This window comes from Pygoscelis adeliae, unplaced genomic scaffold, assembly GCF_000699105.1.
Source record: "Pygoscelis adeliae isolate BGI_AS28 unplaced genomic scaffold, ASM69910v1 Scaffold26, whole genome shotgun sequence".
Lineage (NCBI taxonomy): Eukaryota > Metazoa > Chordata > Aves > Sphenisciformes > Spheniscidae > Pygoscelis > Pygoscelis adeliae.
In genome coordinates this window covers 3,442,919-3,465,339 of record NW_008825104.1, presented here as the reverse complement: position 1 = coordinate 3,465,339, position 22,421 = coordinate 3,442,919, and the positions used below count along the sequence as shown (strand labels likewise).

Here is a 22,421-nt window from a genome sequence, read left to right as displayed (position 1 = left end):
CAGGAGAATGCTGTGGGAAATGGTGTCAAAGGCTTTACTAAAGCCTAGGTAGACAACATCCATAGCCTTTCCCTCATCCACTAAGCATGTCACCTTCTCATAGAAGATCAGGTTAGTCAAGCAGGACCTGCCTTTCATAAACCCATGCTGACTGGGCCTGATCACCTGGTTGTCCTGTATGTGCCATGTGATGGCACTCAAGATGAGTGCCATCTATTCCATAACCTTCCCCGGCACCAAGGTCAGACTGACAGGCCTGTTCCCCGGATCCTCCTTCTGGCCCTTCTTGTAGATGGGTGTCACATTTGCTAACTTCCAGTCAACTGGGACCTTGCCAGTTAGCCAGGACTGCTGATAAATGATGGAAAGTGGCTTGGTGAGCACTTCTGCCAGCTCCCTCAGTACCCTTGGGTGGATCCCATCTGGCACCATAGACTTGTGTAGTGAACTTACAGAAAGTGTGAAAAAATACCTAAGCAGAAGTTAGGAAATGGAAGTACTGAGCAATTAGATTACTTCTGCAGCATCATGGAGGAAATCTGTAGCAACTCAGACGCTACTTTTAGTGTCCCTGCCTCTGGTTTTGTTTCTTTAGCACCCCTAGATTGGGAGTGTTCAACCAACAGCCCACAAAAGCCATTTTAGAGCAATAGCTTGAAGCATGCTTGCAGACATTCCTTTTTTGTGAGGACACCTCAGATGTGAGCTGGGAGTGCTCACCTCAGTGTGAGCATGGGCTATGTGAATTGTCAGCTTCTTGCTGCTAGCTCTCACAAGGCCTCTTTTTACTTCCTTCTAAGAGGCACTACCTGAATGCTGGTCATGTGGTGAGTGCTCAGCTAACAATGTAGCATCATGTTCAATGGATGCTTCTACACCATCTGATCAGGATGTCTACATATTGTTTCTGTGAGCAGTATTCGTTTCGTCATGTAAAACCAACAGTGTACAGCTTTCAGGTAGTTCCATGGCAAAACATATAGGCTGGTTGAGCAAAGAGACTGAAACATTTCTGTCACAGACCATTTTGCCAGCTATAAAATGTAAGATACATAGATTACACAGGTAATTAAAAAAAAGAGAGGGTTTTATGTGAAGAGAAGTTAGGGTTCCAAATTATCCTTATGAATAAACTAGTGACTGAATTAAGAATATGCCTTCTAATACTGAGAGTGAAACTGTGTTCCAGAGAAAAATGATAAATATTTCTGGGTATTGCAGACACCCTGCAGCTAATGCAACAGCTATCCATTAACAGTAATGAGCTACATGCCAAATTACATTAAATTTCCTTTTTATTATTTGTAAGGTGAACATTTTATTTTTAACTAATTAGCATATAAGCTTTTGTCACATGATACATAAATGTACAGAAGATCAGGAGGCACCATCGCATTTTCCATCTTACTGTTGTTCAGTTAGTTGGCCCAGGGAGAGATACTGCTAACACTTTCCCATTTCTATCTGTTCCTTTGAAGATATTAAGATGTATCTCTCACCCTCACCTAAGAAAAATGAGCAAAAAAAAGCATCATATTTGTTAGTGACTGTAAATTACTTTGTCTTTGACATTTTTGTCACGCTATCTTTGCCTCTTCAGTTGCAGCTTCTTCTGTACCTATATAGCAATAAAACAGCAGAACTTCCCTGAAGAAACACTGCTAGAAAAGTGTGTGGAGCCTCACTGGCCTGTGTAGGGGTCCATAGTTGTCAAGGCTTACTCATATCAGTGATCAACTATATGCTGATATGTTGATCGTATCATGGATTCTAAACACATGTGATAGCAAGCAATATCACAGTACAGACACCAATACTGTCACGGTGTGGTTTGGCTGTCCTTGTTCTGCACCAACTAGTGTTGCCGTACCTCTGTCCTGATCCCCTCAACAGTCTCTCTCTTCTGAGACTGGGATGGTGTTACCTGCATGGCATCTCTGCTTTGGGTGGAGTTAAAAGCAAACCGTGGTGCTATTCCTTTTCCCACACCTTGTGGTATTCCCCTGTCTTCCCAGCATGGTACCAGAGTGGTAGTGCAATCACTTGTCCCATGAAGGGGAATTAGGAGAAAAGAGTATTATTCTGGGCTGGTGGCTCTTGTGCTAAAGGAAGTGGAAAAAATAAGGAATTCCCTTCCAGCAGGGAGGATGTAAAGTCCTCCAGGGAAGAAGTCTCACAGGGAGACCAGGTCAGCTCTAGGGAGCAGGGTCTGATGAAGGGAGAGACATTCCCAAACTGACATACAACATCCTAAACTGCTCTGTCCTCTTTTCTTAATGGTCATGTAGTATTACTACATTTGTGGCTTCACAAAATGTTTTGTTGTGTATACCATAAAAAATTCCTGATAGTATCATCCTTCAGTAGCTCATCCTGAGCTCATTTTAAAAGGCTCCAAATTAGAGCTGCAAAGGCATTGAATTCAATGAATTATTGTGATTTGTGGTGATAAAAGAGCAGCCAGTGATAATACAGACCCAGTTTTGATTCTATGAATTAAGGGTGGTATAGAAGGACGAGGCTATTACTGAAGTTTTGATGCTTTGCATTCTACTTCTAGATGGGATTCTGCAGTTTGTTGTGCATAAGCCTGGGATTTGAACTATAAACTTTATACATGACAAAAAGATTGTTCAAATTTTAGGTGTTGGCAGAGTTCTTTGAAACATATTCCTGTTCTTAGTGGGTTACATCTATTAAACTGTTTTTATTTTGTGTTTACAGTAACTCTGGTGTCCTTATTACTCCTTTTTTTAATTTTCTATAGGGCTTCAGTGGAATCTTTTAAAAAAGGAGCACTGAGGAAACAATTAGTTAACCTTGCTTCTAGGCAAAAGAGCCTGTTGACTATTGCCCAAACCCAGGAAGAATTAGTCCAGAAAATACAAAATTACAGAAGAACAAAGCAAGTGTTCAGTGCATCATGTTCAGATAAGCAAATCTCAAACTTAGTTATCTCCTGTGGAAATGATAAAGGACAAAGTTTAACTGCTGGTGAAGTCATGTGTCCTGATGTAGTTACATTTAGTATGGGGCTTGGTGCCAGCATGCCTAATGGAAACAGAGTAGAAGCACATCTCTCTTTAGAAAATAGATTTTCAGCTCAGGAATGCAGCCAACATCCACACATCTGCTTGGCTGAGACAGGAGAAAATAAAGAAGCAATTAGTAGCAAAGAGGCTTCTGATCATGCTTTGGCATCCGAAAACGGGGTAAGAGAATATCCTTTCGACAACATGTCAAAGCTGACAAATGCTGTAGAAGTGGTGACATTGCCTTCAGAACTTACTGTTTCCACTGCTAAAACAAAGTGCTCACAGCAAAAAGACATTCATTGTGTAGCAATTGCAGAACAAGGAAACAAGTCTTTAAATCCCACTTCAGTGACCAGTGCATTAAATATTGTAGAACCCCGAAGCACTGTTGTCAATAACAATGTCTGTCAGCCAGGCAGTGACTGCCGGCAGGTTCTTAGAGATGAGAATCTCCACAGATATGTAAATAAGAAAGAAGCTTTCCAGCAGCAGCAGCAGCAGCAGCAAGTAATTTTGTCAACATCTACAAAGAACTTCCCTAATACTCTGCAGCAAATGATCTTTCGGAGTAGTGAAAACTCATTTAATGCCAGCTCGGCGCTTACAAATCTTACCTCAAATACAGATTATCCAGTAAACCTCAGTGAGAAATCTTCCCAGAGCTGTAGTAATCAGGAATGTGAACAAAAACAAGTGAGGTATGGAAGAAAAAATAGGAAAAAGCTTCAACTGATAGATCTACTTGAATTGGGAAGGATTAAGCCAGGAGAAAATGTTTTAGAATTCAAACTGCAGGTAATTGTTGAGATATAATAATGTTAATATTAGCATATAATGAAAAAAACCCACTGAAATGGGGAAACAGCAGTTCTCATGGTTTAGTCTACATCTTTAGCACTTAGTATTGATAATTTTTATTCGTTGGTTACAGATAATCTTTTATGAGTTTTAAAGGAAAATGCTATGGATGATGACTTCTGTCAGCCCATAATTTTAACACCCAGAATAATACATATGTAAAATTTGTGTTTAACTTTCCATTATCAGTTTGTTAACATTTCCTATTGCTAGAACCAGAGTGGAATCGTTGGTTGGTCTAAATTGTGTAATACCTGATTTTCATATTGGAAGGAATGGGAACGTTAAGGTTTTTATGACTTAATGTGATTCTTGGAAGCAACTATCAAGCCCCTCAAATAAAGAAATGTGACATCAAGGATTTCATAGTGCTGTGATAGACATGAATATATGCAAAATTACTTGCTTACATGCCAGCTGGTTCTATAGTTTACAGTCTGGTATGAACCATATTTGCGAAAAAAAAAAGAAAAATAAACCTCTTTTTTTAATACAAAAGCATGTCCCTGTGCCTCCAAATACAGAGCAGATTTGCAAGGCAGCTGCCAGGGGACTGGCTTGGTATTGGGCAAATAATGGAATTATTGACTGAATTCCCAGCTGTGAGCTAGTTAATTTCCAGGGCAACATGTTGATTAAAACATGAAAGGTTCTTTTCAGCCAACTCACCAGGTGTAGCTAATGTAGAAAAGACTCCTTTTTCTGCACCTATGATGCTTGGGAATGCTTTTCTGCTGAGAGTGACCATTTCATGTGGTCTTGTGTTTTGTAACATAAGGCAGCATGAGTAAGTCACAAGCTTCTATGTTGGGCCATGTCATAGGTATATAGGCATGCTTCTTTTCTTTAAAGGACTTGTAATATTCCTATGAACCTCAAGGTGACTAAATGGAAGGATGAAGAATTCAGTATGCTTACTGTCATTTCTCAAGACTGTTATCTGTGATACCGGTTTGATGCATGTGGATCTTGAGGAATTATAACCCTGTATTGAAATTTTGATGTTTACAGTGTAGAGAAGTCAGTGATTTTTACTAGAATGAAAACGACACTCATTTATGTCTTGGAAGACAGTGCTATAGAGATTGAGGTTTAGAAGCCAGTGTCTATTGCATTGCAAAGAGGAGATGATCAGTAAAGTTTCCTTCTTTATCATTACAGAGACGTACTTGATAACAACATACAGCTAGTACATAGTCCTTACTTAAGGTTAGGTTTGGGCAGGCAGAATGCAGTAGACCTAAGCTATGAAACTGTGAACTGGATTGAGTGTTCATCAAAATATTTGGGTTAATTTAGATTCTTATAGACACCCCAAGCCAGTGTATATGGTAGGAGGAGGTTCAATATTTGCTGGTGGATGGTGGATCATTCTCTTATTCTGATTGTTTAACCTCATGCACACTAAGCTACCCTACTAAGTTCTAACATAGTTTACCAACAGCTAATTTTTGCATTATTTAGCTGTGTTAGCCTAACTGAGATCAGAATAACAAAACCATAATTTACTGAACTGTAAACAACTATAAGCCGTGCTTCTGAAGGTGCATATATGTTTGCAGAACTGGGCTGTATTAGCATTATCAAAGAGGCAGTAACAATAAATTCCTTTATACTTAATTTTGCATAAGATAAGGCTGCCATGTTCCTCCTAAAACATGAAAGTGGTGTCCCTTGACATAAGTGAAGTTTTTACGCCAATATGTTTCACCTTTGAATCATTGCTGGAACTTCACTGTGACATGCATTTGTTCCACACATGTAAGACAGATTGTGTTTGAGTAACAGCTTCTTGGTGCACAGACTTGCCTCTTGTGAGTTTCTAGTTCACTGTTGCAAATTAATTTATTCACAGCTTTGTAATATCTAAGAGGAACCAAGATGCAAATACAGTTCTCATAAACACACATAGGGAGATTTGTCCTCTGACAGTGGTGTCTGTGTGGCCAAAACATCTTATTCTGGTGGAATAAATCCTCTTCTTTTACATACCACAGTTTATGATAGTGGCATTAAATTCTTTAACTTTTTTCAGAGAAAAACAGAATTAGTTGCAACTTTTCAGCTATATTGTTCTTCCAACACTTTTTCATGTGTTAAGGATTAATTCAGATTTGTTAATTTATGAGTTGAAAAATATCTTAATTTATCTTTTTTAGGAATTTAGTCATAAAGCCACACTCTTAAACAATGGCAAGATCAGAACCAGTAAGAGACAAATACTTCAGAATCCAGTTCAGTGGGTTAAAGACCTACTAGGAAGTGATATTTCTGTGACGTGGAAGTATGTGTGGAATAAGGTAGGCCTCATTTTACTCCCCAAAATAGCAGTAATAAATAGCAATAACAAATTTCATGAATCTGGATCTCCCTACTGTTCTTAAAGCAAAAGAGGGTACAAGCCTAAATTTTAAAAAGTGTTCTTACTCTTAATGAATAAGCAGCAAAGAAAGAGCTACATAGCTATAGCTGTACAGTGATGAACTAGTCACAAATGTTGAGAGAATGTGGAATGCCCACTCTGTAAGCTATCAGTACTTTGAAAGAAGAGTTTTAAAGATGATTAAGAGACTGAGAGAAAAAGCTGAAAGGTAGTTAGAATAAAAAAGAGCAAGCTTATTGAAATGTCAGGGTGTCAAGGACAAATGTTGCAAAAATACTGGCAGAGTTTAGGGGGCTTTGCAGATGGGTTGTATTATGCTTTTTTTCATTTAGAATTCAAATTAGCAGAATTTCTGCTTGATCTTGACAGACACAGATTAGACTGTTAAGTGCATAAACTCAGTTTTGTAAGAAAAATGAAATTTTTACACTTACCAGAAAAAACACTAGTTAAAATGACCAGTTATCCATTTAGATTTGTTTGTACAGGTTACATATCTTGGGACACAGTTGTCAAAATTTGTTGTTGAAGAAGTGTCAGTTTCTAGTGACCTGGAATTACCATCACAAGAAGGAGAGCCTTTGGGTATGTACCACTTAAAATCACCATGACTGAAAGCAGCGGAAAGTGATTTCTAAAGAGCTTAAATTCCAAAATTCCTCTATTGCTTTCTGATTTTTTTCTGGGCTACATGCTTATCACAGATCTTGGGCTTGAAAAATAGTGCCAGAACTTACACATGATCTCTAAAGAAGTTCGTTTCTTTTCTTCCATAAATTGGTTGTGTGAAGAGAATAATTACTAATGACTTGGTTGCTATGTAAAAAATATTATGTAACATTTTACATTAAAAATATTTAATATATAAAGTGAAGTTTTTAATAAGCTAATTTAATTCTTTTTTATTCTGTTGGCAACTCAGATACACTAACGTAAGTTTTAATCACATGTACATCTTAAAATCACATTAAATAATCTGTGTTGGTGGAAATCGCATTATGCCCAAGCAACAGTAATAACTAGGGGGATATTTTATTCTCTAAAAATAAACAGTCACAAGAAATAGAGTGCATTGATGTGCCAGAATGACATTGAACAATTTTTTCAGAACTGCCTGGCAGCCTTAAGTATTTCAGCCTAATTTTGATAAGTAGTGTGTTCCCAGGGAAGCCCAAGTCCCTTTGACAGGCAGTTGCACTTGGGAGTCCGAAAAGCTTTTGGGCTTTTGTGATTGGTTCTGTTAATTTGATGAGACACTGCACCTCATGTGAACTGGGATACCAGGCTTGCTCTATTCTTAACATACTAAAAGTAAATTAAAAGATAATAATTTAAAATAACTAATTTGATATTCAGACTACCATGTTCTACCGGTATTTGCTTTAGGCTAAGAGCATCCAGATAATGCATTTACATTGCCCTGCTTCAGTAACTTAAGTTTATACCAGGTGTAAGTGACTTAAAAATGGATTTAGTCTCCTAACTTTTTAATAGGCTTTTGAATACTTGCCTAGTTCTTGTAAATTATTCCTCTTATGGAAAACTTATGATAAACACTGTAACTTCTAACACAGAGAAATCCATTTAGTCAAAAAATACTCTCGACAAACAGAAATCAGCCTAAAGATCAGTAAGTGTTTTTTTTCCCCTGTTTTTCACAAATAGCCCAGGGTAATCTGGGAAAGGGTATTTCAAGAAGTTTTTTTGTCAAGTGTAATTTAAGATCATGGTAATGCCTAACCATTAGCCCTAGGTGAGAAATTGAGGGAGGGAAAGCCAAAGTGTTCTCAGTTTCAGTTCCATTTCAGATATTACATGGCCAAATATTTAGTAGGAGATTAAACAGTGCCTTAAATCGTTCCAGAAGAGGATTAACCTGCACTGTTGTATTGTGAGAACAGTTGTGGGCATTGGGCAGCTCTGGAATGGTTTCCAGGCCCGGTTCAGGAGTTAGCTTGTTCCAAGGGCTGTTCCCAACAGGCACTTTGCCTGCAGCAAGCCTGTGAAAGCACAGGTAAGTTTGCTGGTGTGGATGTGAGCTATTCTGTGCCGCTTGCCCGGGGACATTCCCAGGCACTCTTTTATCTTTCTAATATACTTACAGCCTGTGTGTGTTTTATATAGAAGTTTATCCTGCTTTTGTAAAGAATCAATCTTCTTTTTTTCTGTCTATATTAATGACTTGAATTTTTTTCTATGCATCCCTGAGCATCATTAAAAAAGAAGGCTGGGGCCTGATAATTTGAGTGTTTTTGGAGGAGAATGCTATTATTTTAAATACCCCTCCCCCATACTCCTTCCAGCTTCCCATATCTTAGCTCAGTGTTCATTGAGCTACTGTATGAAGAGGATGGGGAAGTGGGAAGAAAACGATGCAGGCAGTGGCTGTATCTAGCCATCTTTTAACAGAAAGAAGCAGCTACCACTGAACTTCGTATAAAGCCCAATTTAGGAAGCATGTCCTAAGAACCTTTACCAAACCAAGGTCCCTAGGCAATACAGGGGGGTATTATGCTGTTCTGTGGCTGCCAGCGTAAGAAATGTCCTACCTTTTCAGCTTGGTTGAGATTAAGGTGCTTCCAGGTTTGTATAGCAGCAGAATTTTAGGTACCTGAGGAATGTTAATGTAAAAAACTTGAAGAGCTCACGAAGTAAAGCAGTCCCAGACCAATGCAGGTATTTAACAGAAGCTTTAAAGATTGTAATTTTGGAATTAGTCATCTAAATCCTAACTAAATTTCACTTTATGTCCCTTCTTTGAGTCTGAGCCTTTAGTCTCTTCTGCATCATGCTAGCAGAAAGCAGGAATTACTGTGTTCAAGTCTGACTGAGAACTAAAAATTAAGAAAATAAACAGTACTTTTAGACTATCTGTATGTAGGAAAGCAGAAGAAACAGTGATTATATGGCTTGGAATTTATTCCTCTGTGCTTTCTGATACATGTAATGATGACATAATGTTTACTAAAAATGACCAAGAATAACAAGGATTCAGAAGCAGATGTCAGCTGAAGAGCTGATGTCAGTTGCTGAGCAGATGTTGGTGTTAGATATTTCACATTGAAATTCCAGCAAAGTGGCTTAAAATAAAAGCATATCCAGTTGTTACAGTAAACGTGATATGTACATTCATTTTGCAGATTGTTATTTCGGGAAGATGGTCTTCGGAAAATGTCATGACTAGTGCAATTCTTGTGCTCTGGCAATCCCTTACTGCCTTTAATAACCATTAGCCACCTGTAAGGATTAGAACTACACTTGCTCACCTTTAGTTATGAAAGACCCCAAAGTTGTGTGGACTAAAGAGTGTTTTCAAGAGAATCCAGATGGTTTCTTAGTGGCTGAATCATGGGAGCTGTTTCAGAAGGTTTATGTTAGTGTTACTTCAGCTATCTAGCATAAAATAAGCAGCTGAGCTCAATAAGGTTGCATGAAAGCAAATGAGAATAGTTTTGCTGTGATCATATGTGATATTGTATGTTTCTGTTTTCCTTGAGACAAGCAGTGAAACACATATATTTAGTAGGCTACTTTTCAAGTTAAATTTGTGTGGCATCTAATGTAATTTTGCCAAGGAAGATATATTTTTAAAAAAGAGAATGCCTCAGTCATCTTAGAGCAGCTATGGCTGGGCTGATGAAGGAGCAGAGGAAAGTCTGCCATTACATGTGTTAGGTGGTGTACGGCTAAGTGAAAATTTCAGCATTTACCTTTAAGAAAAAATAAAAGCGTAACTGCTCTGTGCATTAAACCACCAGTGTTAAAGGATACTGTTTGTTCTTAGAACAAAGTTATCTTGATCTTTCTATGCTCTCAGGAAAGAATTTTATCATGAGGGACCCCAGCAACCGCAACCAGCACCATCGGAGTTCTGGTACTGTCTCCATTGCTCAGCCTCTTGGGAGCTTTGACCTGAGCAATATGCAGCCAATAACCCCATCCTTGCCACAAACAGAAGTTGTGAAAACATTGCTATGTGCTGAAAGAGAAGCAGCTGTTACCAGGGAATTTAAGAGTAAGATTTTTTTAACTGCCTAAAAAACCTAATGGTGGGTGCAAGGGCTATACAACAGATACAAAAGGAAAAAGAAAGTAGTTTTTTGTGTGTGTGCGAGTGAAAGAGTGCTGGGGAAAAATGATGACGCTGCTGATGGGTTGGATTGATCTAAATGACCCAATAAGGAAGTTTTTCAGAGCCCAGTATGTTTGACTCTCCTGTGTCCAAATTAGGATCATTTTGTTATTTTGATGTAGTTAACAAAATAACTCCATATCATTTGAAGTACTCAGTTAAATGTTTCCACAAAATAATAGCATAGACAAATGTTTTCTGGATTTAGATGGAGAAATATGATAAGAAAGCATTACTAAATAATCTCATGTAATGTAATTTAAAGAGAAAAGTGTAAATGTTCCTGAAGATGCTCTGATCTTTATGGACTTGACTGAGCTTGTAACTTTGTGTTTTCAGTATTACATTTTTATGTTAATTGCACATTAAACCCTATCCATAATATTTGTACAATTTGAACAGTGCTTGCTGCACTTTGACCTAGTATTTTTGCCTCTACCACCTTCGATTACACCGCAGAGGGATGACCCTGATTGACCCACAGTGCAAAGTCAGAGCGGTCAGCTCTAGCCCCCACTGTGCCCAGTGTCAGGTAACACTTTGCACTGAAGTGGTTAACAGTGCTGAGTCAGGTCTGCTGTGGGAGACAGTAAGAAGCAAATCAGAGGTGAAGTGCCTAATCAGTGTCAGCCGTTGTAAACTGAAAGTATATCCACACTATAAAGCAATTCTTTATGCTTCTGCAAGTCTATACATAGGCCCTGCAGCTACAGTGCAAAGGATTAAATAAACCCTAGAGCTGAGAATCCTCTGCAGAAAATGCTTTGTTATCCCACTTCTTTTCTTTTTTTTTTTAATAGAAGCAAATAGACTTAGTATCTTAAATGCCAGGGCAGAATATTTGGAGGGAGGTGGTCTTTAAAGTTACAAAAAATAGATTGTGTAGCAGATTGTGGTCACATTTATGTATCAAAAAACCCAGGTTGAACTGCCCTTTGATTTGATTTGAAAAGTTACACAGGTTATGGTTTGTAGGAGTTCTGTTTCTCTGCTGAACAGATGAATAGCCACGTTCATGTTTTCTCAAATACAGTTACTAGTTATAGTTCTGCTTGCCAAGATAATGGTGTTGTAGCATGTATGGTCCTTGCCACCCTATTACCTGAGCACTCAATCCTGTCTGGAAACTGTTAGAGCAAGAGTGTAGAGTCATTTTGTAGCCAAAGGTAACCGCTAACAGACATGTGGGGATTACGCAAAATTAAACATTCATAATACAATAAAAATCAGTAAGTTGGAAATTTACAGAAATATGTTGTTCCATATATACATTTCTGTTTATATCTACTACGATTACCCTGTTAATTGAAGGAAGAAACTGCTTAACATGCAGTATAACCTTTAAAAAATTTAACCACCAGCCCAGTTTCCACATGTCTAGCTTATAGAACCCAAACCTTTTGCATCCAGTTTCGAGGAGAAGCTTTTCAGGTTTCATAGTCTGACCAAAAACATTTTTGAAAGCAAACTATGAGAATCAAACTCCTACTTAAGAAGGAAATCCCTTTAAAAACTGTCTCAGGGTGAGTATTTCATTGAGTCTCTTAAAGGAAGCTTTGGAAGAGCCATGAGAAGCCCCATAGCCCATAGATGGATTTGCTGTATTAGTTTGCTCTCCACATTTGTTTCAAAAGAACCAGTCAGATACACAATGCCATTGCTGCCTTACTTCACGCTAAATGAATTCTGAATGTAAAGCTCAGCTGCATAAATTGGCTTTTAACTAGTTTACTTTCTGGACTTCGCTAGTCCTGGAAAATGATAGAAGAGTAATTTCTGTTTTCTTGCTAGTCAATCTTACCTTCTTGTCTTGTCCACCAGTACAAAGTTGTGGTGCTGAAACTGCTGACTTGGCAGGAGGATATTTAAATCCAAATGAATTGCTCCAGTAGAATGAAACCAAGATACTAAGAATTTCAATACCTCCTAGATAGGAGTAAAATTGGGCTACTAGTAAACATCGCGTGTGCCTATTTGCAAGAATCTTCCATTAGACTTTTAATTGTAAAATCCTCAGAAGAGGGATCTCGTATGCATCTTTGAACTGGTTGAAGATATTACTTTGGTATTAGTCCAAACAACAAATCTAGCCCACTGTAGTACATTTTTCGTGCAATATGTTTAAAGCTCCATGTAATTATAATGCAAAGAAATGTTACCTGTTCTTGAAAGCTTGCAATGTACTTTGTGCTGCATAGTGCTCCAGTTCAGAGCCCCAGATTCTGCTTAGGCTCAGACAACTATGTCAGAAACTACTGGAAAACTCTACTATTCTTATCTTTATGTTTTTGGAGGAAAGCTAGAAAAGATGATGAATGTTGTTTAGTGATTCAAAAGTCAAGATGTAAACTGAGAACCCCAAGTTTAATTGTATGTTTTTTTAACAAAATGGCATGCCTTAAAGGAGCTTGATTCTTTACATCTGAATTTTTTGGGTTGGGTGTTACTGAACTAGTGGCTCATCATGACCATCAATAATGGCAATAATAATATGGAAGAGGAGAAGTACTTGGAAGTGCTTAAAAAAACCCCAACAAACAAACCACAGAAAAAACCCAAAAACCAAAAACCCCACAAAAACAAAACCCTAGCATCTAATATATATGTTTTCCTTGTTACCTGTAGCAGAATATTCATCAGCTACACAGTGTCTCCATTTATGTGACTGTAAAAGACAGGGAGATGAACTATACATGCTTTGTATTTTGTACTTTGGAAGCAAAGTGAGATTGTAGACAAATACTTCTATCCATAATCTTTTTCCATCTCAGAGTTATCTCAAGGTGCAGCTATTATACTGTTTTCTCTTCTTTATGGCTTGCAGACAAAATATTTAAAAGTATTTTCCACTACGTTAAAGTTCCAGGCATTTGCTTTAGGTAATTACATAATTTACAAAGGAGCACATAGTTCTGTCAGCAGAATTTACAAAGTTGTACTTTCCAGTAACTTTACATACCATAACTGAAGTATAGGCTTCCTCCATCTGCACACTATTCTTTTCCAAAATCCTCTACCTGTTCTTATTTGATTATCAGCAAGGTAGAAGGTAGAATGTCATGTGACTGACTCAAAGTTGAGCTATGTGGCCAGCAAGAGCAAAACAAAATTCACTTTTTAGGAGGCCAAAAAGGAAAAAAAAAAAAAAAAAGAAACAGCTCTCAAGGACTACATGCCATGGAAGCCAATTCTAAGAATTTAATGTCTGTATTTCTTATCTGTCAGTCAGGTTTTTCTAAAACTGGCAAATCACTTCAGAACTAACTACGTGACAGTGTGATTGCAGAGAACCATAGACTAATGTAGGTTAGATGGGGCCTCTGGAGGTCTCTGGTCCAACCTCCTGTTCAAGTAGGACTAACTTCCAAGTTAGGTAAGGTTGCTCAGTGCCTTGTCCAGTCAAATTCTGAATATCTTCAAGGATGGACACTCCACAACATCTCTGTACAACATATTCGTGTGCTTAACCATGCTCATGGTGAATTTTTTTCCTCATATATCTGGTTGGAATCTTGCTTGTTAAAACTTGTGACCATTGCCTGGTTTTGTTGCGTACAGAAACTTCATTTCCTTAAGAAGCCTGGCTAAAAGTAAGTAAACTGACTCCTAGTCAAGAGCTTTAAACACTGGCTTTCTGGCCTTTTTACTTCGTGAAACAAGTTGTAAAAGAAATCCTTTGATAACTGACCCATCTTCTTAATTCATGAGATGCATGTCTAAAAAGTTTTGAAAGTACTATGTACTTTCAAAAGTACTTTTAAAAGTACTTTTGAAAGTACATATCTACATAGATAACGTTTTCATCTGCTTTGGTGGTCCCATGGAGACTGAGGGAAGACTAAGACAAACAGAACTGTTGTAGATAATCTTCCTAGAACACATCTATCTTTTCTTATCTTACTTATGAAAGCAATAAATGAAAGGCAGTGTGATAAACAGCAAGCTTCAAGAGGCAGTGGCTTCAGCTACTGCGTTGCTTGAAACAGAGAGAAGACAGACTTTTTTGACATCACACTGTGGCAATGTCAAATGAAAGCATTTAGGAGACTACCTGATGATTTTACTTTCATTCATACTGTATCACGCTTCTATATTATTTTTTTTCAGGAGTGACTTTTAACAAAGTTGGGACAAAGCTTCTAAACAAAACGATTCAGTCTTTAAATCACCACGTGATTAATAGCCTAGGAGAAGGCTCTAGAAGTTGTTCTGAGGCTGTACATAAAACCCACCAAATGAGTCACAGCTCCTGTAGATTTTGCCATTGCATGAAAAACATGAGCTACTGGGTTTTCTATCAAATAGCTGTTCTGACCTGAGCTGAAACTTGATTTATACTTTCTCTTCTGTTTCTTCCAATGTGCATCTCAGTGTGCACATTCAAGAATTTTAAAGCGTTCTGTTTTTAATTATCCAAGGTTGGCCCTGGAACTGCTTCTTATCCACTATATTGGCACATTAAATTGAGGTTTTTTAAAATGGTTAGAAATAATTTTAGAGAACCGTGTATTTTCCTTCCAAATGAATATACAAGTGAATCATTAATAACTCAAAATAATGAGAAAGAAACGTATGATGGGAACCTGCACCCTGCTCGTCATACCAAGAAACGGTGCCCGATGAATCATTTTAAAGCAATCTTAGTGCCTTTTAATAAAGGATACTAGTGAATGCATTTGTTGTTGTTGAACTCAGTAATTTGGTATTTAAATAGAGTGATTGACTTAATCCAGAAACTGAAGGGCCATCTGGACAGCTGTCTAAAAATGTATGTGTGAGAAAAATGGAATCATCCATTATGTTTTATTTTAAAAGTACTTCTTTTATGATGTTTTATTTCTTCATAAATTCAATCTTGAATATAGATTCCTTTATGGGAGGCTGTATACATTTCCCGATTGGTATTTACATGTATGTCAATCATACCTCTCTCACCTTTTGAGGGGAAAAATCATGTTACAGCTATTACTAAAGAAGGTAAGAGCCACTGAGATCTAAATTGTTCTCTTGTTTCCTTGATAGGTTATTGTAACATTGATGGATTTCTGTAATAGATTGGAGGTTTTGAGTTCCCCACATTGCTAAATAAAAAACTTATAATATCCTAATACACCAATCCAAGGACCCTGAAGAATAATATTTCAGAATGTATCATATCATATAAAATATTTGTTCTTGGCTAACAGGCATATACCCCATGTATCTAGGAGAAGAGAAAAAACAGTTACAGTATAATATTATGATGTAGGCAAAAGTTTAATGGGGAATAATATATTGTATTTATATCACTTATCTAGGCAACGCTTGCAAGAAAGCTATAAAGTATTATTAATATTGTACATTTTTCAAACATTTAGAAAGATTTACTACTAACTCTATCTCTCGAAAAAGTATAACATCTTCAGGTCCGTGTTGTGGGAACAATACTTCCTGCCACATGAAACATGAAATAATTAAAGAGATTTCAGCATAAACCCTGAAACTGATGCTTTAGAAGAAAAGACATGAATTCTTGATCTTTAATCATGCGTGCAAGTCCTTTTTCCATGCAGATACAGAATGTAACAAGAAAGGCCATTGTTATGAAATACTTTCAAAGAAGAATGATTCTAGATACCTAATCTTTTTTTCTGCTTTATGACATTGCTTTTGCCAATCTCACTGGGGGGACAAAAAGAAAGACTGAACTTCTGAGGAATACTATTCTTTATTGAGTGGAGGAAGAAATGGTACTTTCTCAAATCTAGCATTTTATCTAGAAGCAACAGAATAGAATAATTATTTGTGAAAGTATGAATTAAGTTCCACGTTATTGCTATACAAATTCTAGTTATAGGCAAATGATGAACTGAACCTACAGATGGTGAGTCATGGCTGATATGTGAAGGAAAGAACTGTAGGCTAAGGGACTATTAGAAGGTGCTCAAAGTCCTTCTAGCACTGTTATAGCTGTGCTATGAAGTATCAGGTCATTATAGTCCACCAGGTAGCTTCCAAACTGAAATGATTTATTTATTTCGTAAGATGTAATGAATACCCTTCGATTTTTTCCAAAGGGTCGTAACTACCAGTGCAAAAATAATGCATGCGTAATTTAGGATCACTTGATAAATGAATTCTTGGGGGAAAAGTACTTTCAAAATAGGGATGGGGGTGGACACAGAGGATCACAAAGCAATTAGCCAGAATCCCTGCTGACCTGTATCTTTTAGGGGGTGGGCACCTTAACTTCAGGTGCTTGACTGGCGTGGTATGTCTGATTGTTAGAAAAAGATCACTCCTTACTGACTGGTTTGTAAAGGCAGAGACCTTGGACCCCAGCGTTCACAGTAGAAAAAATTAATTAAGATCTGTATCACATGAAGTGAATCAAGAACCGTGGAGAGACCTGGAGAAAAGCAAAGGCATTTGGCGGGGGACAGAGGCAGGGAGGCGGGGGGCAGAATTAACAGGGATGTGACGTATTTTGTCGGAGAAAGATCTAGTCTTACAATGACAATCTATCTACAGACATCTCTTTTTCCAAGATACCAGGTCTTGATTAGCTGCAAGAAAAGTTATTTTTGAAATTGCCACTAGCGTGGGCAGAATTCATGTGCCTCAATCCAGTAGCAGCCTTTTAAAGAGTCAGAGGATCCAAAAATGTTGTTTATGGGAGGTGCTGGCTGTCATGTCTAAGACCTTACTTGGTCTGAATGGACAATGCCTTCTGGGACTCCTGCATTGTGACTGGTCTTCTCTGTTTCTAAGTTCTTGAGAGGAGCGTGGATAAGGCCCAAGAAACTTGAAAGCTCTTAAGACCGATTTTTTTGTTCTAGATACTCCCTTGTGGCATTCTACATCAAATGCTGTCACCTTTAAGTGTGTTGTTCTTAGATCTTCTCTTTGCTTACACATTCGTAGCCCGTTCTACAAATGACTAGCTGCACTGAACCAGATCCATTTGAGTCAGAAGAATAACATCTCCTGTGACTTTGCCACAGATATTGTAAATCAGTTCGGCTTTGCCTCAGATCTGATAGTAATCTTTACCTGTTTTACAGACGTATTGAAATTGGATTTACTGATACCTGTAAATTGACTCAAATATGTTGCTTAAACTGCAAGAGCATTTAAATTCCTTTTACAAATAATTTACACAAGTAAAATAGTTATAAAATGCTTAACCATATCTCTGGATAGTTCCAGCACTTTCTTGCTTGGAAAAAATAAGGGGGATGCTGGTGGGATAGCCATTTTTAAAACCTGATCTTTCAGGGGCTACTTTAAAGATCAGAGAATGGTGACTCTGCACAGAAGTGGCAATCTTCAGTGACTAACCTTTATGCAACTGGAGGTTCTGGTCTGACATTTATATAGTTGCACCGCTAGTGGGAATTCTCCTTAAATAAAATTTTCAGGTTCTTAGCTGCCACAGAGACAAGTTTTTGTAAAGCTGTAACAAAATGGAAACAGAAGTTGAAACGCATTTAGAATGGTTTCAATACTATAAGGCTAGAATAGATGCCAACAAAAGACAGAAAAGCTATTGGCAAGCAGGATGGAAAAAGTACCAAGAGATGACAAGTGTTTTCCCCAGATTTATGAGTGGAAAAGTTCATTCTGATATCATTAATGGTTGATACTTTACTGTGTAGTTCATGAAGATGGCAGAAAACTGAGAGCACCTAACAGGACAGCAAGGGTGGGAAAGCAGAGAAAGACCCTGCCTGTGTGTGTCTTACCTTGCTAAGCTTTCTTCTGTACCCAAGGCACTAAGAATGAGTTTTGGATAGGAGTATGGGAGCCTTTCTCTACTGCTTGCAGCCTGTAAGCTGCTGGTCTTTTGTAAGGGGATGAGAGTTAACAGACAGCAAAAGGGAGAAAGGAAACATCAAAGTGGGTATTAAAAGATTAAAAATAACAGTAAGCAAAGGGAGAGAGAAAAGGGAAAAAGAATTGAGAACAAAAAATGGAAATGGGGAGGACATTAATCGGCTGTGTCAGAATATGGAGGAAGAAACACAGGGACTAAATGTTCAAATACTGATCCATCCCTGCTGGCGAAAAAAATGATTGTCTATGGCTGTAGAAACTTTGATATCAAACACTGATGTCAGAACTGAGGAGGACAGCTTTAGGATGTATAAATTACTGTGCTTTTGCTAACTGTTGACTGTTATCTAAAATTACTGGAAAGTATAGATGAGAAAAAGTAGAGATTTTAATTATTCACTCAGTTAAAGTTGTGTTGATGGTAGAGTGCTGATATTTAATCTACAAAATCTTAATCCAAAACATTAATTTGACCCAAAGGAATCAACAAAGACAAATGCTGAAAAAAGTTATTTCAGTAGATTTATTTGGTCATATCTTTATTACACTTTCAAATTTGAGTTGAGAATTTTTAGTGAATAAGTTAGAATATTGCAGTGAGAGTGCTGAGAGGAGCATTTCCAAAGTAAGAAAGGAATGTCTCTTCTCCAATTATGATCTCTCAAAACGGGATGTTAAATGAACTTCAGACTTTGCCAAGAATTTTTCCTATACTTATATACAAAATGTGGACATTTCAGGATGAAAAAGCTTTTTTCAACAAATAAAAACAGGTTGAACTCATAGCTGTCGTGTCACTATAGACTCAGTATTAATGACAATGTTTCAGCTCAGTTTCTGTCAGTTTATTTTATAAAGAAATTCCCAGACTTACTTTTAAGATCATTTTTACCTGAAGGTGTCCTTGAGACTATTTTGTGACTTCCCATCCAAGCATTCCTGTTTAAGCCCTTTGAAACATCACTTCTAGTTGAGTGTGTGAGTTGACTTCTGGTGTGACTGACCACTGCTTCATAAGCGATGAAGACTCTGTGGGATGTGTTGTGATATAACTTCTCGGTTGGGACTTGTATTCAGCCTGCCCATCTTTGTTACAGTCCAAGATACTTAAATATACCCTCAGATCATGCTTTTTGTTCCATTATGTATGTACTGTGTTATGGCACAAGCATACTGAAGATGGATGCACTGAGGGTGTAAGATACCGAATTTGCATTCAGTGCATCTTCAGTATGCTGTTCTCACCGGAGTCAGAAGTTTTGCTGTGGATGTCATGGGTGTGGAACAACATACATCCTCATGGACAAGTCTCTGTATTTGCATTTCTGAACACAGGCCTCTCGCTTCTAATAGCAATTTGCCACTTCACTGCTTTGGGTGGTGAGCTCCTGGAAATTGGGAAACGGCAGGGAAATCCTCACCAAGACATGGAGTTGAAGGGTCTAATGCCTACAAGATACACTAATTGTTTTAGCATTGGGACCTACCGATGATGTCAGTTCAGTGAATATATTTTGCATTTTGGAATTGATGTAGGTGACACAATGGGAAAACTGTGGTAGCAGAGAAAGACAAGCTCCTGGGATGGCACATGGTAGCCCAGAAATAAGTGCAAGCTAAATGACCAACTGGTGTCACTTCAAACATGTTTTTCTCTGCATTTTGACAAGGATTTATCTTGAGTGATCTAATAATCCTGAAATACCTATTCGGTTTTGCTTCTCAAGACACTTGAATGGTGACTGAACACTGTTTTTTGTTTTTCTTCTGTTTTGTTTTTTAAAACAGAGGCCATCCCTACTTTCATGACAGCCCTCCTCCTCTTGCTAACATCTGCTACATGTGACAGTTCTGCCCTCGCTGGCAGTTCCTGTGTTGGGCTGGTTGTGGCCGCTCAGCAGCTCTGGCATTTTTTGCAAGGGTACCAAAGGGAGAAAGTGTGGATGGAAGATGAACAAAACCAAATAACTCTGTGTCCTGGTTTCAGCAGGGATAGAGTTAATTTCTTTCCTAGTAGCTGGTACAGTGCTGTGTTTTGGATTTAGGATGGGAACAAAATTGATAAGGCACCAATGTTTTAGTTGTTGCTAGGTAGTGCTTACACTGGCCAAGGACTTTCTAGTTTTTCATGCTCTACCGACTAAGAAGGCTGCATATGCACAGGGAGCTGGGAGGGGGCACAGCCAAACTGGCCAAAGGGACATTCCATACCATGTGATGTCATGCTCAGTACATAAACTGGGGGAAGCTGGCCGGGGGGGGCCGCTGCTTGGGGACTGGCTGGGCATCGGTCGGCGGGTGGTGAGCAATTGTACTGTGCATCACTTGCTTTGGGTATTATTACTATTATCATATTATTATCATTATCATTTTATTTCAATTATTAAACTGTTTTTATCTCAACCCACAAGTTTTCTCACGTGCTTTTCCAATTCTCTCCCCCATCCTATCGGGAGGGGGGGAGTGAGCGAGCGGCTGCATGGTGCTTAGTTGCCAACCAAGGTTAAACCACGACACTCTGAAAACTACAGTTCCAAGTGCCTTTTTCAGTCTGTGCTGTTATGGAGAAAATGTCTTGTAACGTTTCTTACTGCTGGATCTCTACAGTGTTACTTTGTTGTAACTTGGAAGTTCAGCTTCTCCTGCACTGACACAAGTGCCTTAAGTTTATGCATTGCAATAGTTGCTTCAGTCCAGTAGATATTTAGATATTGCAAATATCCATTGTTCAGTCCTGCAATTTCTTGTATACAGGTATATGCCTTCCTTTTTACATAGTCCTTTCGGGACTGTAGGAAGGAAGGGCATTCCCTGTGAGAGGGATTACTTGATTTGGGGGAAGTACACTAAACTTACCCCTTCGTGGACACAATATGTGAAATTCAAACAATGCTGAAGAACAACTGCATTTTCCTGTTATATAATTGGTAGTGGCCGGGATGGTTGATTTCTCACCCTGAGCCCCACAAAGTGTAGTATTGCCCTTGTCTTACTGAAGTCTGGGTGCTAATGAGAGATACCGGTAAGATGGCCAGGGTCTTATGCTACAAGATTCCTAAGACACATTACAGATTCCTAGGGATCTCTAAACCTTACATGGTTCTAATGAGCTGTTAACACCTCTCTAGATAATAGTGCCAGTGGTTGCTTTCCATTACTCTAATATACACTCTGTAATCATTTGCATTCATTTTCAACAGGCTCTTCTGTCCAGTTCAACTCAGACGGAAGTCTGACACATTTTCTTCAATTCAGTGAGATAGTAATGGTATGTAAAGAGGAGTTTCTACCATGCCCTGTAATGGAAAAGCACTGGAGTTTCTACAAAGGATGTGAAGGTTTTGGATTCTAAAGACTTCTTGAGCGCTAACATTTTTTTCTTCATCGTTACTTAAAAGTAAACGTTTGAGCTTTTAGAACTAAGTGCTTTGTTACTGTCATTTTGATAAACCATTTGCCCAGCACTTGGAATGGACTGCAAGATTGTTTGGGTAAATGAGGAACTGGAGAGTACTTTGTGGCCAGTGAGGATAACTGTCAATATTGAATTTTGTGCTGTAAGATTAAGAAATGGGGAAGTAGACGAGGACTGTTATACACTAGAGCTCGTTGTGAATTATATTCCAGGTTGATAACTTTGTATGAAATTCCACTTATTTCAGTGGCTGCCCATGCTCGGTGGGGCTGCACAGAACCACATAGGATGTGGTATCAACACTGATAGTCACTTCCTATACCTAAACCTGGAACTGCTCTGCCTGAGCACGTGCTATCAGAAGTGGCTGCACATGTTTGTGTAATAACATAAGCTGTTAGGTTAGGCTAAAAAACAAGATGGGCAGCTTTGAAAATCACCAGCAGCTTTGCTTTATGTGGCATGGATACATACAAACATTTGAGAAGGGGGCAGGTGCTGGGAGAGGTTAAAAGAGGAATTTTCGCCATTGGAAATGCTCAGGGAAATTCCATTCATGTTGCAGCCAAGTCTTTCTGGTAGGCAGAAAATGTGCTGGCATATGGCAAGAAATGCAGTTAGCCTGTTTGTGGAACACGAATTTTTCAATCTAACAACATCTTAGATATTCACCCCCATTTCTGGAGGATTTATATTTGTTTTAATTTTACAATGTGTGAATCTCCCTCAGTAGCATATTTATAACACATTTGACTGTCATGAGAGTTATCTGCATTCAAATGG

General features: G+C 38.2%; 1 protein-coding gene across 1 annotated transcript in view; it reads left to right on the top strand.

The window, feature by feature from the left end:
• ANKRD31 (ankyrin repeat domain 31) overlaps positions 1-21,575 on the top strand; it is a 62,654-nt gene extending 41,079 nt beyond the window's left edge. The window contains exons 18-22 of the mRNA XM_009327308.1: positions 2,768-3,830; positions 6,053-6,193; positions 6,765-6,861; positions 10,232-10,291; positions 21,424-21,575. Coding sequence (XP_009325583.1) covers positions 2,768-3,830; positions 6,053-6,193; positions 6,765-6,861; positions 10,232-10,291; positions 21,424-21,575 — 1,513 coding nt within the window. The remainder of the gene's footprint in view (positions 1-2,767; positions 3,831-6,052; positions 6,194-6,764; positions 6,862-10,231; positions 10,292-21,423) is intronic.
• The last annotated feature ends 846 nt before the right edge of the window (positions 21,576-22,421 follow it).